The sequence below is a fragment of the Calonectris borealis genome, unplaced genomic scaffold (assembly GCF_964195595.1).
Source record: "Calonectris borealis unplaced genomic scaffold, bCalBor7.hap1.2 HAP1_SCAFFOLD_39, whole genome shotgun sequence".
In the NCBI taxonomy this organism is placed as follows: Eukaryota; Metazoa; Chordata; class Aves; order Procellariiformes; family Procellariidae; genus Calonectris; species Calonectris borealis.
The window spans coordinates 47,605-63,756 of record NW_027441453.1 but is presented as its reverse complement, the minus strand read 5'-3'; the positions used below and the strand labels follow the sequence as shown (position 1 = coordinate 63,756).

The 16,152-nt window shown below is 44.8% G+C and overlaps 1 protein-coding gene across 1 annotated transcript; it reads right to left on the bottom strand.

The window, feature by feature from the left end:
• Window positions 1-1,514: 1,514 nt before the first annotated feature.
• LOC142076245 (membrane-anchored junction protein-like) lies at window positions 1,515-15,521 on the bottom strand. Its single transcript, XM_075138624.1, has 10 exons — window positions 15,445-15,521; window positions 15,190-15,314; window positions 11,007-11,045; window positions 10,611-10,622; window positions 10,246-10,316; window positions 8,062-8,187; window positions 6,694-6,729; window positions 5,750-5,876; window positions 1,861-1,914; window positions 1,515-1,569 (listed from the first exon to the last, which is right to left on the bottom strand). Exons 1-10 carry the CDS (start codon window positions 15,448-15,450, stop codon window positions 1,515-1,517), a joined length of 651 nt encoding a protein of 216 aa, XP_074994725.1. The 5' UTR covers window positions 15,451-15,521.
• Between the last annotated feature and the right edge of the window lie 631 nt (window positions 15,522-16,152).

The window sequence follows — 16,152 nt, the reverse complement described above, 5'->3', positions numbered from 1 at the left end:
GCGCATTCAGTAAATAAAAGAACCTTGAAACTTGGTACTCTACGTAAATTAGACAGAGAAGCTAACCTTGTAGGGTAGATAGGGAAGGTAGACTGGAATAAGCTAGCTTGTTACAAGTGAAAAACATGTAAACCAAGCCAAGGCATAGACGGAGCATGCGTGAAGACCGAGTTCAACCAGAGGGCACTGTGATGAAGACTATCGATGACCACCAGAGGACCCGAAAGACCACCGAAGAGCACACAGGCGCATGCGTCAGAGACTTTTGCATATGTTAATGAATACCAGGAAATGGCATGAATATTTAGATTATTCTTCAGAAATGTAATGAATATGTATATTCTAATTGTATTTAGCCCCTATGGTTAAGTGATTTGGCAGGCACACTAGGTAGAGAGATCCCCTGTGCATCCAGCGCTGCAATAAAGAATACCTGCTTTCTAAAACTCCAAATTGAATCTTAAGAGAGTTTGTTAGGAACTTCTTCGTTTCAATGGAATAAAAGTCTTTGTTTATGTATAGACCTGGAGTGTCGTTTCACCTTAATCCACACCGAGGGAATTTATGAATCTGAGTCACCTCTCCCTCCGCACAGGCGGGACGTGACATTCTGACAGGAAAAGTTTTGGGCTTACAAGATGAGGGCTGTTTCAATACAGGAGTTTATCTGTGCAGGCTGAAGGTAACCATGCAACTAGGAGCACCTGAAATTGCAGGCCATTGTATATGCAGTGAATCCCTGCAGAGCAAATATGCTGGGATTGGCCCTTTGAAACCAGTTCTACAGGAGCAAGCAGGCAGTATGCCCTGGCCATCTGAGATTGCAAGCAAGCCCACAGACCACATTTGCGTAAAGGCTCAGCCAGTTGTGGAGAGGTCCAAAAGGTTCCTGAAATGAGGGCAGTATGTCATCATGCAGAAACAGGCAGAAATCCAGGTATGATGCAACTGTTCACCTCCCAAGGAACAGGGGGAGAAGAAGCTGTTCCTTTTATACTACCAGGCAACTTCTTTTGTGGACAATCCCAAGAGGAGTGAGTTTGCCTCCTTGGAAAATAGTCTCTCCTAAGAGTTGGAGAGGGAAAAAGGCCAGGAAGGCGCTAGGGTGGCAGGGATTTGAACTAAACTTAGAATGGGTATCAGTATCCAGAAAATGGATGAAATGCACTGGGACATTTGGGAGGATGGGCAACAGCCGGGAGGAGGAGAACAGGGGCGTTAGGGAAGAACCTGTGACCTAAAGGGTCTGCCAAACAGCAGCTCTGTCAGAGCAGCCTTTTAGCCTGTGGGCTAAAAGAGAAAGAATCTTCCACTCCTGCAAGGTCTTTGGAGAACAGTGGGTTTAGAAAGCAACTGCCAATCCCTCTGGAATGATCCTGTCATAAATCTGCCTTCTGATGCCATAGTGAGAAAAGTCATGACGCTGTTCAAAGAAGAGAGAGATGCCTGCAAGGCCATCTGCACAGAGAAAGGACACTGGTGTGGAGTGGCAAGTACTGACACTGATGCCAGTGTCAAGGTGTCAGCACCCACTGTTGGCCCTTCATGGAGTTCTGCACGAAGGGGCATCTGAGGTAAAAGAGGACTGGAGTCTTGAAGACAAGGCAGGGCATCCTTCAGGCTCATCTCTGAGAGGCCACGCTCACCCCTAGAGTTTGTAGCTTGACAGTCAGAAAAGCTTGTGTCGTCTCCCTCTAAAGCTCATCCCTTGGCTAAGTTTGATGAGCAGGAATCAAAAATGTCTCCATGCAGGTGATGCAGGTGAAAAGGGAAAACCTGAAGGCATTTTTATGCTTGCCACTTTAAGAATCCAGGACTAAACAGATGCTGTCATCTCTTTCTGAATATTCTGTAGCTTACCGTTTCAGTCCATGCTTTGCTTTACTCATATGGTGAACACACTCAGCTCCAGTTCTAAAAATAAGTTAAATAAGTAAGAGCTTACAAAAAGTCACAAAAAGGAAGCAACCTTGTAAATGGCTACTCAAAGTATTCCATTAGAAATCAGGATTTTAGTACCTCTAGCCAACAAGATCTATACCCTTAATCTATATTTAGACTCATGTTGCAAAGTATCACTTAAAAAACGAAAATATGCACTCATTCCAGTATTAGGCTTTCTGCTTTTCTAGAAAAATCAACAAGCAGTTAAAGAGAAAAAAAAGTGTTACATGACATGGAAAGGGGGATGAGCAGCACGTTGAGCGAGCTTGCAAATCCTACATGGTTACTGACATAAAGAGACAGGCAGGTAGCAAAGAACCATAGAATGATCTGACAAGAGTCGGTCATTGTCACAAAATAGTAGTTTTGAGGCCGCTTAAAGAATCACTGGCAAGGTATCAGCAAAAGTGATTTTAATAGGAATTTGTAAAAGCGCAGGTTGACAGAATTCGATGGCAAGGGCCACTATATTACTCATTACATGGATTAAGTGTGCACAGGGAAAATCGTGTCAGAATTGTATTGGAATGATTTATAGAAAGACCGAGGACAAAAGGGAGACCCTCCTGTTGAGTCACGAGGTTCAGAGAAGACCTGGCTGGATCCAATCTTAATCTCAGACTTGGACAACGGCTTGTGTCTAATACAAAAAGGGTAAGGAGACCCTCCCGTTGAGTCACGAGGTTCAGAGTAGAAGCCTTTGCTTTCTAAACTCCTTCTCAGAGAGAAGCCTAGGTGTGGCTGGATCTACCCCTAGTCTCAGACCTGGGCAACGGATTTATACCTAGGTGTTATGTGTGTTTAGCAGCAATTTAAAGTTTTGAGGTAAATCATAAGATACTAACAATATTTAATCATTAATCAATTTGGCAGCTACAGAGTAAGGTAGTCAAGTTTACTACAAATACTAAAACAACTTAACTACAGATTATACTTATCATTGATTATACACAAAAACACACAAAAGATCTAGATCAATTTTTATATATATATATATATATATATATATATATGATTATGGTACCAAAGCTAGATAAGTTTATAAGGGTATACCTGTTAAAAATTCACCTCGAGTCTCGTGAAATAGTCACGTTAAATGCCTTGGCATTTCTCAACGGGCGAAGGGTTGAGCCCCGAGGAGTGTCTTGGCCGAGGAGTGTTTCAGCCCAGGTCTCAGTGATCCTCCGAATCTCACAAACTCAAGAGTTTGCGAACTCTGAGAGGCGTCCCACTCAGAGGGAGATTCTGGGTGCAGCCCACTGCGGTCCAGGAGAGCTGAGATGGTCTCACTAAGGACCACTGTTTATAAGTTCGTCAGATGACTGGCTTTAGTCATCCGTGACAATTCCCAAGATCTCATCAACAATGGTGCCATTCCCCTCAAATTACAACTCAGAGAAGTGTGTCAGGGAAATGATGGATTATCCCCAACCTTGTCCCCCACCTGGGTTAGGTAATGAAAGTTCTGGTATGGCCAGTGCTGTTCCTCACTCCTGCCGTGCAGGAGTTCTTGGAGAGTCAAGGGACACTTCACTGCCCAACTCGTTACAGGAGGGCCAAAGTTTATCAGGAGTTCCTGAGGTCATAGAGTGACACTGGGGAAAAAAAAGGGGGTGGGGGGAAGGAATGCACCACCACAGTCATGGAGCAATAAAATGGCAGAGGAAACTCTGTACAGAGAGGTACAGAGTGGGGATGCACGTGGGGAAAAACAATCCTGGCTTCACACACAAAATAGTGCTCTTTGAGCTGACCGGTATCACTGAGCAGTGACACCTGGAGATTCTGATAGCTCAACACTCAACAGCACCCCAAGAAAACCCAAATCCAATTCCCCCATGAGGAATTATGAGCAAAAGAGTTTGTCCAAAACGAAAAAAAGATCAAGAGGTGGTATGATTACAATAGACAAACTCCTTCCTGGGGGCGGGAGGGGGGGAATGCTCAGACTGAATGAGGTCTTCAGTCTAACAGAGTACTCGGAAAAAAATGACGGAAGGCTTGAAGTTGATGCCTCACCAATTTAATTTTGAAATCAAGAATACACTTTAAAATTATTAACTGTTTTAATCTTTTCTGGAATAGCGTAACTGCTGGGGCAAGATACAGGACTAAGAGAGAACTGCCAGATTGGATCATGAAGTAGCCTTTTCTGGCCTTGTATCTTATGAATCTACAACTCATGTCTCGGCTAAAAGAGATTAGAAAGCATTTGAGATCCTGGTCTCATTCTTCACTCATTTCCAGCAGTTTTAGACTGGCAACTGATGGGGGGCGGGTGGAAGGGTGAAAGGACTACATTTGTATGAGCAGGAAAAGAACGGGCTTCAGCCTTCTCCCGTTACAATCTCTGCATGAAATACATTTGAGAATTGGGTAGAATATAAGGCAACAAGGGAGATGAATTGACATGGTCTGTACATTGCCATAGAAGGGGAAAGGTGAGAATAAACACTTCCGATTACAACGCTGGATCTGAGACTGGCTGCCACGTACTTGTGAATATTAAGTACAGACACAAATTTTCTTTTTTTAAAAGCTACACTCTATGAAAGAAAGACTCCTGCTAGACTATAACTAATGTTGGGCCTGCCTCTGAAAGGCAGTCAAGAACTAAGCTTGAAGTTTGCCATCATGAGCCAGCATTGCACCCTCGTGCTGAAGGCGGCCAACAATATCCTGAGCTGCATTAGGAAGAGTTTTGCCAGCAGCTCGAGGGAGGTGATCCTTCCCCTCTGCTTCAGGGCTGCTGAGGCCAGTCTGTGAGCTCTGTCCAGACTGAGCTCCCCAGGACAAGACTGGGGTGAGCCCAGCAAAGGACCACAAAGATGATGAAGGGACTGGAGCACTTTTCATATGCAGAGAGGCTTTGAGAGCTGGGACTGTTCAGCCTGGAGAAGGCTCAGGGGGGATCTTATCAATGTACACCTGATGGGAGGGAATGAAGAAGAGGGAGCCGGGTTCTCCTCAGCAGTGCCTTCTGGTGGGACAAGAGTCAAAGGGCACAAATTGCAAAACACGAAATTATATCTGAACATAAGAAAAAACTTTTTGACTACAGCTGTGGTCAGGCACCACAACCAGTTGCCCACAGAAGTTGTGGCGTCTCCACCCTTGGAGTCCACTCAAAACCTGAGGGGACACATCCTGGGCAACCTGCTCTGGGTGACCCTGCTTGAGCAGGAGGGGTTGGCCTTGATGATATCAAAGGTCCCGTCCAACCTCAATGATTCTGTGAAATCCAGAGATAGAGATCTACTTTGGAATCACCGCGAGAAGTTTAGTTACCAAACAAACGGATGGGAAAGATGTGTGATAATCCTCATGTGCACACACAACATGTGCAATTCCATGAGATTTTAAAGCACTTTGAAAACAGCAAGCTCAAATGTGTTTTGCTGTCAGCCTCAAGCTGAGAGGCAGCATTCATCAGCCGACTCAGAGGAACAGGCTGGGAGGCAGCTAGAAAACTGTTCCCAGTTCTTCCCTTGTCATCCCTGGCTCAGGTGTGCAAGTCAGTGCACTGTTTTGTTTAGTTGCTGAGTTCTCACCCTGCTGTGATTCGACAGATAATGTTAACACAAAGGCGTTAAACAGGAAGACCTCTAGTTAATGGCACGGGAACCTGAAAGTATATGACTTTTCTCCAAATATGGGCAATGCTGCTTAGATTCTGTCACCTATGGAAGAGAAGGAAGAAGAAAAATGGGGCAAAGGATCACTCAGGAATGAAATATGAGGAAGGTACAAGAGACATTAAAAATATTGGTATGTGCCCTGGAAGACTATTTTGTAGTCAGCTGACCTGTCCATACCCGACTGTGGACATGAGGTTCCTGGTCCGACTTCCACTCTTCTCCTCTTCACTGTCTCTTCCACTGCAGCACCTTCTGACACTTCATTTCTTCTCTTGACCTTCGAAACATTGCAAGCTTGGTATTGATAAAGTTTGATTTTAACTTTTCTATTTTAGAATAAAATTCAGAGTTAATATATATTCATAAAAAAATATACATTCATACTTCGCAAAACTGTTCATGTTTATACAATGAAAACCAAAAAATGATTCAGGAATAAAAGATTAGCTTCCTTATTCAAACAGAAGATAAGCACTGAGAGGCCACCTAAAGAATTATGCTCAACAGTTTTAAACAAAAACCACTGCTTTCCAGCACATCCTATTTGCTCCATCTTCAGAGGAGAGCCTCTGAATGTAACTAGCAGGAATGTAATGCTAGCAGAGATAGAAAAATTCTTTTGGGGAATTTGGACAGGACATCTTCACTAATTCACTCCATCTTCAGACACTTACCGTATTGAAAACAAACCTATCCTGAGCTCTCATTAAACAAAGAATTTCCTAAGAAGCTTAACTTTGTTGTTTATCACATATACAGCACCTAGGAAACTACTTAATTATTCAGAAATATCAATCTCATACAGACTTTCACAGTGAAGAAACCATTGGACAGCTCAGCTCAGAGTTGTAGAAAATACATCTAACTGAAGCCAGCAGGGCTCGCAGGTCCTGAGGCAGGGCTTCCTTCAAAGTCTGCTGGAATTGACAGGAAAATTTCTCTCAGCTTGGATGGTTCTAGGTGAGAATTCCATCCCACTTTACATTGCCTGACTGACACCTAGAAATAGGAGAACTGTAGCATTGCCCATATATATATTCTGCTTCTCCAGATTACTTAGAATTAAAAAAAAACCACAAAAACAACAACAAAACAAAAACACACACACAACTTTCAAGCTCATAACTGGCCTTGTTTACATCTTTACCTGTAACAGAGGTATTATAAAATTTGGTGAATATTTAGACTGGACTTTCTTTAACCAACTTAAAAGTACATTTTTGCATTGCACCTCACTTTTTGAGGACAAGATAAACTACTTAGAAACAATGCTGGACTTGCAAATGATATGTTGAAATTGAAAAACAGCAAATACAGCTCTTTCAGAACTAGAATTCCTGGCTATGAATACCACGTCGATGGGATGGGGACAATTGCTTTTCTTGAAGAAGTTGAAGGAGGCTTCAGAAGATAAGAAGGAAGTGAAGAACTGTTAGCATCACTCTGTGTTTTGGGCACCAGGTGGAAGATGCAAGGACATCTGGAGCATAGCCTCCAGAGAATATTGGCCAGCTAACCTCTGATCCATACGTATTTTTCTGAAGAAAAATCCCTGCCAACGGAAACTGGAAACGTCAGTGCCTGAAAGCAACAGCATGTTATGCTGTGCATAATTTTAGAATAGAAACACTGTGCAACTATCTGGGGAGGGAAATTAAATACTGGAGCAAGGTGTACAGGGCAGTGAGTGAATTCTCCACATTTAGAAGTTTTTACATCCAAACATGTGTGTTTGATAGGGGATGCTACACGCAAACAAACGGGTGAGACTAAGAAATGACTAGTTGATTATTTTATAAAGAAGATCAGATTATCTACTAAGCAGTCTTAAGAAAAACAGCAACTTTTCTCAGGGACCAATAATCAGAACAGGAAATAGTAAGAATAAACACGCGGTTTTCACAACAGAGGAGGTTAAATGTAGGGTCCCACAGAGGTCTCAGCTGGGGCCTGAAGCTGTTCAGGGAATTCATAGAAAACCCGAAAATGACACACTAGTGAGGTGACAACATTTGTTAATTACACAAAAGACATTATTACCATTATTACTATCATTATTTAGAAAAACAGATGCATTCTTTCATTAGGAAAATAGAAACAAAGAGTGTGAAGTTGAATGTCAACAAACGTAGACAAGCATAAGGAAGAAAAACATGCGTTCCATATACACATGCTGGCTCCAGCCTAGCTACTGACATTAAAGAACGAAGGTTGGGAGCCACTGGGCATTGCTTCATAAAAATACTAGCTGAAGAATCAGCAGTGGTTGAAAAGGCAAAGAGAGATTCAGGAAATTTTAGAAAAGCAATACAGGACAAAAGAGAACACATTGTTATGCTCTATTTCAAATCCACAGCCATACTGCACGCAGTTTTGCTCCCTCTAATTCAAAGACACAGCAGATGAAGGGAAAGGGAAAAGCAAGACATAGATCATAGATGTTTCCAGAAATTATCCAAACATAACCATAGTGACTTACCACAAGATACATTTCGCTGAAAGGAGTTGAGTTCTAGATACACAGAGCAAATGAAGGGATAAGGCACAAGATGGACATTCTCATGTTTGAATCTCATCTTTGATACTCTCTCCCATTTACTCAAACCTGATAGCACTAACATTTCAAAGGAGCAGCAGTCCTGACAATGTCTTCTTGTAAAGCCTCAACAGTCATACCACACTGAATATACGTATAAGGGAGCAAATACAATCTGTCAATATGAACTTTGTGAAAAAACACTAGTAACATATGACAAGAAACTTTCAGCCAGGTGACTCCCACAGCAGGTGATGAACTAAGAGTTATGCTACAGCCCGACACACAGATTGCAGGACAACTCATCATGCCAGGCCTCTGAACTTGCAGTTCGCATCAAGGCCCAGTGCTGGCTGAGCATGTGGATGGACTTCCAAGTCCTAGAAATAGACCTTCGTGAATCAAACACTCCTCAAGCACACAGGCAAAACTGGCAAACCAAGCAGAGGCTTTGTTCGGGTGCCTCCTGTCTGACGATGCTCTTGGCTACCTTCTCTTCCTGGCAGTAACAGGAGTAAGTTGCTATCATATGAACCAGCTTCTGACAGAGAAAGAGGATGACCTCCTTCTCGCCTGTTATTACGAGCTGTGGCAATAATGCAGCCTTCCAAGACTGGAAGGGAATGCCTTGGAGGCGGAAACACGTGGGTGTTCATTACTCCTGGGCACCCAGAACCACAGGAGGTGATGCCAGAGGGCCTGATCTGATTCACAAATTGACGCACCTTAGGACGGAAAAGGCTTCTCATTCAACTAACTTCCTTTTCTCTTCAACAGGAACCTCAGGAGAGTAACTTCTTAACCCTACAGCAACTACAAAAGGAACATTAATTTAATTAAATAGAATTAAATAATTCTTTAATTTAATTATTGTCAATTCAAATTAATAAGCTGCAGAATATGCATCAGACATGGCTAAGTTCTGTCCAGTTGCGCAAGCAAGAAGAAAGAGATGAAGGCTAGCTAGGCCCTTGATGCACTCTGATGAAAAAATATCTAGAGGGAGGAGGAGCCTGTAGTAAAGCTGCTGGCCAGAATAATCCAACCTCGAATGTCTCAGCACTTATATAGCAAAAGTGAAATCCCCAGGAAACTACACTCAACGAAGCCTGTGCATGCCAATATTCGAATATTAGCTTCCATATGCCTATGCTGTGCAGTGGCACAAAGCTTTTACAGCGCTGTCTTTTGACAGCAGGCCAGACTGACAGCAGCTAAATGCCCCTGTAAACTCTAGGGAAGAAGGAAAAACTCTGGTGATTGGTCCCAAAGGAGTAAGCGGGATGAGCAAAATAAGGCGAATACTGTGTGGAGGACATTTGCTTCACTTTTATTTCCAGACTTCAAAGACTACATTGAAGAGGGGACCAGGATAACTGGATGACAGTCCTGAAGGCTTTGTGTGTCCAAAAGCCTGTCTAGTCTTCCAACTATCTCAGCTCAACTACTTCTCCTCGTAAAACTCGCTCTGTGAGGTGCTTTTTGCTTCTCTCAGCCATCTATGTTGGTGCGTAAGCACATACTCACATTTGCTCCCACCCAAGAAACAACTCTTATACTCAACATCCCTCCAGGCAACATAAGATTTCATGGGAACACTATCCTGTTCTCTCAAGTTCAAGCTCAAATTTCTTCCTGTACAGACTGAAGACGGCTTTGCAGGTACAGTCCATCCCCAGAGGCTCATGAATATGACTTAATCCTAATGTACCTTAGAAGAAAACTACTGCAGTCTTCTCTACTAGTGGGCCACTGTTGCTGAGCCTGTAAGGAGCGTTTTATGTTTTATTAACCTTTTTAAGCAATGCACTAGCTTTCCTTGCAATCGCATTAGCTGGGCTTCCTGTGATTTTATATATACATGTTCATTTTCTCTGGCTAAATCTGATTTGGAATGCAGGGGTGTTCATCTGAAAACACTGCAAAACACTCTTTTCACATCAGTTCTCTCTCTGGTGAAGGCAACAACTGAGGAGGATCTTCAGCTAAAGTAAAACTGCAAAGCTTAAAGGTGTCATACTCCAGCTAAAGATCTGCACGCTGCTAGACATGAATGTTGAATTAAGCAATGCCCAACAGATATAAGTCATTGAATCTTTTCTTTTATGAGTAGGAAAGAAAGGATACACGGAAAGATAGTGAAGCGGTCTGTAGAAAATGAATGTAAATCATCAAGATTTCCAAGGATTACTTGAATGCTTCCTGGAGAGGCCAAAAAAAGAAATGAAGGAAGAATATTAACACTATAGCCACAATTCCACTGTCAAGGACAGTTTCAAGGCTTTGGAAAAAAATTAAAATTACTTTACAGTTTGCTTGAATCATGGAAGAGCAGGTTGGTCACAAAGTAATGGCATCATTGAAAGAACATCCACTGGTTCCACTAGCTCCACAGCTACAAGGAAAGCATGTGCAATTTAGCATTAGATTAGCCTCTGTCAAGCTAGCTCACCAGTACTGCCATGGCTCCTGAAAAAATAAGAGGGTTTGACAGCTGGTCAAGCCTGAGAACTTAAAAGCAGTGGTCAGGTCTGGGGCTGAAAGAGAAACCATGGGATTCAGAATGAATCTGAACAGGAATCAGAAAGGAACGGGGTGCAACTAGCTTGACAAATAGGGGTTTTCATTTGCCCAATTTTAACAGTCAATAGCGTCTTTGAAATATTTCAAATAAAGGCGTTACTCGTCTACGCGAATTCTGCCTGTTGATGACATCTTTCATTTATGTCTTTTTTTTCACCCTCGTACTCTCCGGAGAAGTTCCCCATTTCTCACACTTGAAATGTTGCATTTGACAAAATGTCCTCAGTCCCATAACAAACAGAAGATTTGCTCAGCCTAACATTCAGCTAAGGTCCCGTGGAGCTGCTTCATCTCCTGCCTCTAACTCCTTGACAGCACTTTCAATGTGGTCGAGATCAGGAGTGCTGTGAAACAGAGAGAGTTAGCCCCATACCAATCAAAAATCAATGGAGGTACATTCATTGTAAGAGTTTAAACAGCAACAAAACATCATTCCCATTGCACAGACAAAATACTTAGCAGGCAGGTGAATTCCTAATTTATTGTTCTTAAAAAACATCCATTATTCCACAAGGACTGTTTCTTGTGAATTTTCTGCCCATTTATATTTTGTGTGTCTGAGGATACAATGGATGAGAGATCAGATGTTTTCAGTTGATCCTCAGTAACAGTTAGGATTGTTTTTTTGACAAGATGCCCGCAAACCAGCACCTTTGTCCTCCAACCTATCGCGATTCTGCTCAAGGGCCTAGAAGAAGGAACGGGCAGGACACGTCTCTTAATCCCCTCCACGGTGCAAACCTGCAGAGGAACGGGCCCTCACAGCATTGGAGTCAGGCCCCGTGATGCTGGGAATTGTGTACTGCCTGCATCAAACTTTGTTTCCAAATATTAACTATATCTTTTGGAAGCCATCTTCTTAAAAGTTGTTTGCTGCTAGGTATTGGCCAACAATAAAATGCACAGGGAGAGATAACATCTTAAAGAAAAAGACGTTCCGGTATATGGTCTGGTAGGCAGCCATTCTCATATTCTCCACATTCCAGGTCCCCAGCCAGAACCTGGTTAGAGATGAGAACCTTCCTTCCTCTTTAAAAAGGCGCTCTCCTTGCCTGATACAGAACAAGTTAATGAAAAGAATTACACAGCACGCCGCAGCAGCAGGACAGGTATCACCCACTCAAGACTTACGCTGTGGTCATGAAGTCTTCATGAAGCAGCAGGGAAACAAAAGGACGATTCAGGAAGGGACTTTGCTGTGGTGACAAGGAAACAAGGATGGAAAGAATGGAAGAAAGCAAGGCACCATCCAGGGTTTCATGACAAGGATGTCAGACCTGCTATCTGACTGCGGGGGATTCACTGGTTGGGTTGGGTGGGGCTTGGGGAGGAGGGTGTGATTATTTTCTTTTAAGCCTGCAGTGTAGCAATGCAAAAACGGAGTCATCTTTGAATCGTTAAAGAAGGGAAAAACCTTCATTGTTACCTGGTTTTCCCTGGGGATTCCAGAGACCTTCAGTGAAGATGACCTCACTCTAGCAAAAGCCTGCACACATGTGTAGATCATCAGCTCTATGATCAGCTGGGATCAGCTCTTGCAACTCTTTCAATGTTCTTTTGGGAACCTGTCCTCAGATCAGTCACCACCTTATTGTGGGGCAGGGAACAGGATTTTCACTTCCCAAATCCGCAGGCTGACTGATAGCACTGCTTTGGGCATAAGGCTATGTAAGCACTTAGGACTTACTCCTTTACTCTCTCTTATGAATTGGGAGTGAATCCACATGCTTTGAATAAGTACTCCCTATTCACCACAACCATGACACAACGGGGAAGAGTTTCATGAGTTCCGCTGTAAAAGGAGTTGCTTTTGCTATGTTTGACCGTGTTGATGTGAAGACTGACTTGATGAGCTCACTACCAATTCCAGAAGTTATTATGAAACACAAAAGGTGCTGCAAAAGTCTCACGTCCTGTTCCCTCAAGTGTAACAATGAATTACAAGAACTGATGTTGCAATGCACACAAACCGTGAGACACGCGGGGGCAATGACAGACTGCCAAACTCCAACAAATGGAGTGCTCTCTTTACCATCAGGGGATCACACACCTGCAGACTGTTCAGACACATACGCACACTACTGGCAGTGCCTTCCAAAGGGATTATGCTGAGGGAAAGAGCTTAGTCACAGACAAGAGCAGCATTTCAAGGATCTTCTGAACGCTACACGACACCACAAGACAGACAACACAGCTTCCTCTCCCAAATCAACACAGAGAACAAAACAAGGAGGAGGGTTAATCCTCCTGGATCTGACACTATTCCAGCAAAATGCTAATAAGCAAAGCTAAAGAAACAATTGCATTTCAATTCACCCCGAAATAAAGTCATGCAACAGAATTTCAAAGAGCCAGCCTACTTCTACAAAGGAAAAGGGAGACCAGCGTTGCACGAGATTTAATGTAGCTTCACGTCTGGAGACTGCCTAATTGGCGTGATGTTCATAGCACACTCCCTTCAATTCTTCTGCAGCTAACAACAGTCACTTCCAGAGTAAACCCAGGCTCTGGCAATGTCTGTGCACATCTGATTGCAAAAGGAAATCCACTCACACTCATGAAACCACTCTATTGGCAGATGCTTGAGTCATTGTCTATGGCATTTTAGCTCTGCTGCAACCTCATTGGCATGAAAACAGTGTTTTTGGCATGGCACAATGCTGTCCTATTTCTCTGATGCAGGGACACTTGCTGACTCAAAAGGATCTCAGTCTTGGTTTCTGCATGGTCACCACCATCTGAAAAGAGATTTAACCCCAACAGTTTATAAGACTTTCCAAAAGCCTTTGAGGGCATCAACCCTGAACTGCTGTCTGCTGATGATCACAGCCTTGAAGGATGTACACAGGGAGCCAGATTATGCGGAGCCACTGCTTTGGTTTTTTTTAATTAATATTTACGAATACTGTCATTATTAATTATTTATCACAGGCTGAGACAGCTCAGATCAAGTTTGAGCTCTACAGAACACCTCTTCAGCAGGACACAATCTATAAGCACCTGGTTTGGACTACTACCCTTAAACCTGAGCAGCTCCATCTCCTTTTCCCAGAGTAGCACAAACTTCTGTGATTACTATAGCCCGCAGCCTCCAGGATTCTGAGTCCTCTCTCAAATTAAAAGCTCCAGAGCTCCTTGAGTGAGCTGGTCAAGGTTCTGCCCACTCGCAAAAGCACTTGCCCATCATCTCTGCGTGTCTGACCAGCAGACACAAGCAGATTCCTCCAGGACAATACCCTCAGGGAAAGTCTTTTTTTTCACCTCTAAAAGATCACCCTCCTTTCTTGTTTGGCATCTTCCCCACCTGACCACTCAGGACCCTGTGCTTTAGTTACTTTGCTGGCCACTAACTAGAACTTCCTATTTGAGGCTTACCACACAACTGTTACCTCCCACAACCCTCCTACTCATTGTCCCCTGCACACCCAAAGGCTCTTTTCCTTTCTCTTCCTTGCACGCCTGTGGTACCACAGACTAAAATACTCTCCCTTCACTCTCATTTCTCAGGCTTGACACTACAGTGCCTTCTAGAAACTGAGAGAAGCGGTCATCCTGAAAGTCCTGCTCAGCCCCTCCACCTGCAGGAGAGGCACGCTATTGTTTCAAAACAACAGGACAGGTTTGTCACAAACACATCTGAAATAGGAGTGGCAGCAGAAAGGGAACCTTGAGAGAAAAAATCCCGAGAGCACAACAAACATCTACTGCCAGCAGCCAGTGGGAGCTTCCAAAGCCTCTTCCTACACCCACACTTGAGCACTAGATTGCAAGGCCAGCGAAAGGCACATTGCTAACAGCAGACAGCCCAAGAAATATGTACATACGTTGAGTACAGAGCTCCAAGGCTATACTCGTTTTGGCTGGGACAGTCAATTTTCTCCATAGTAGCTAGTATGGGCTATGTTTTGGATTTGTGCTGGAAAGAGTGTTGATAACACAGGGATGTTTTCGTTACTGCTGAGCAGTGCTTACACAGAGTCAATACCTTTTCTGCTCCTCACACTGCCCCACCAGTGAGTAGGCTGAGGGTGCACAAGAAGTTGGGAGGGGACACAGCTGGGACAGCTGACCGCAACTGACCAAAGGGATATTCCATACCATATGATGTCATGCTCATCAATAAAACCGGGGGAAGAAGAATCATAGAATCATTCAGGTTAAACCATTACAAAGGGTCTAGAGCTTCTCAGTTAAACACTTATAAAATTTCAAAATGCTGCCAGTAAAAACAGCTTCTTTTTCCACTGAAGCACAAAATCCACACGTGGCAGTGAAACAGGGTCATTTTTTAGAGCTCAAATTACTCTCTTACGCCAATGCTCGGCCTGTGCCAGTGCAATAGTAATTTTTAAGTGGCCACTTTCACGGCCAGTGAAAGAAGGCAAGAAATGAGGAGCCCCCAAGATCTGAATTTAGGGTCTTGTATTAACCCACTGCTACCTGCAGTCATCAAACTGCAGGTTGACTTTTCAGCTTTAACGTGCTTACCTGCTGAAGCTGCCATACCGGATTTTAAATTTGTACACCAGCCTGCCTGCATGAAGAAACCTCGTTTCAAGCAATGGACAGGTAAATGGTTTCAACAACATCTTTCTTTCTCCCTGAATGCCAGCCTAGGGAAGCAGGAGAGTCAAAGGTAAATTACTAAAACCCTTCACCACATCTCATTCTGTCATACGAGAAGAAAGGCTTACATGCAGTTTTTGCTCTAGAGGACATCTGCAGAGAGAACAGATTTCCTACCAGCATCTCCTACAGTCAGAGAATCGCTGATTCAAGTGCCCATTCCAAGACAGCAGGGTATTTTGGGGCAGGATCAGAGGACAAGCTAAGAGCTGATGGCGGCCCCGCCTTCAGCTGCCCTGCTCCGGAAATATCACTACCAACGTCCCTGAAGCTCTGCAGGCCTCTCGCCCCGGGGCTGGCAGGAGAGCCCGGGCAGGACCTGCCGCAGCCCCTGACCGACACAGGCTGTGAGGGTCACCCCGGTGCTGTGGGTCCCGGCAGCCCCTGCGGGCACAGCACTCGGTTCTCTCCGCACCCGCACGTCTCCCCGGTGCCCCCGCCGCCCCCCGACAGCCACCAGCGGCAGGCAGTCCCCTGCTGCCCCGCAGCCCCGGGGGCGGGCGGGAGGGGCCGGGGCTGGCCGGGCCTGCCGGGGGAAGGCCGTGCCCCGCTGCGGACGCCGGCCCAGCGCCCTGGCCTGCCGAGAGGGGAGATGACGACGCCTCCTCAGCCCCGCTGCCGGCCTGCGAGGCCTCCGGGCAGCCCCGGTGCTGGCGACCACCGGGCAGCCCACCGCCCCACTGGAGGGGAGGCGCCCCCACCACGGCCCCCGGCCCCACCGCCCGCCCTTGCCTCAGGCGGGGCCGGGCCGGGGCTGCGGCCGCAGCAGAGCCGAGCCCAGCCGAGCCGAGCAGCACGAGCGGCGCCGGCAGAGGGCCGCGCCCC